At 35.3% G+C, this 507-nt stretch overlaps 1 protein-coding gene across 1 annotated transcript in view; it reads left to right on the forward strand.

Moving 5' to 3' along the window:
• The first annotated feature begins 286 nt into the window (after nucleotides 1–286).
• Nucleotides 287–507, forward strand: part of LOC122809180 (beta-2-glycoprotein 1-like) — a 235783-nt gene continuing 235562 nt past the window's right edge. The window contains exon 1 of the mRNA XM_044080486.1: nucleotides 287–432. Coding sequence (XP_043936421.1) covers nucleotides 351–432 — 82 coding nt within the window. The 5' untranslated portion in view covers nucleotides 287–350. The remainder of the gene's footprint in view (nucleotides 433–507) is intronic.

Here is a 507-nt window from a genome sequence, read left to right on the forward strand (position 1 = left end):
TCTCAATGGATTTTAGCAAAATATGTGCTGGGTGGATGACCCGTGGTCCTGGGAAATAGCTATCATATCTGGCAGATTATTCAACAGCACACATTCTGGCCCAACTGTGTCAAAGTTCACTTTGCAAAAGAATGAAAACAAAAAAGTAGAACTCCAGTGTCTTTTTTTTTCTCTATATAAACATATCTCTACTTCTGTCAACATAACCTTACCCTCCCACATCCTGTCAGTCAAGGCTAGGGACTTATAAATTAACTCCATTCCAGATAGAATTCAAAGATTTTGTTACCTTTAGAAAAGGAAGAATTGAATCTGGAAGTTTGTTTGGAGCCTTGTCTGAAGGATTCAGTATGACAAGAAGACATCTTTACTGTTACTTTTCCATCATATTCACTGTCTTTTTGCTTGGGGATTATTTTTCTCTTGCACAAGGTAATGCATTTTTCTGCCTCAGTAAATAATTTGTTTTCTTCATTTTAATGCACTAAGGTTTAAATATATTAATGC

This window comes from Protopterus annectens, chromosome 1.part1, assembly GCF_019279795.1.
Source record: "Protopterus annectens isolate FY-2018-M chromosome 1.part1, PAN1.0, whole genome shotgun sequence".
Classification (NCBI taxonomy): Eukaryota; Metazoa; Chordata; order Ceratodontiformes; family Protopteridae; genus Protopterus; species Protopterus annectens.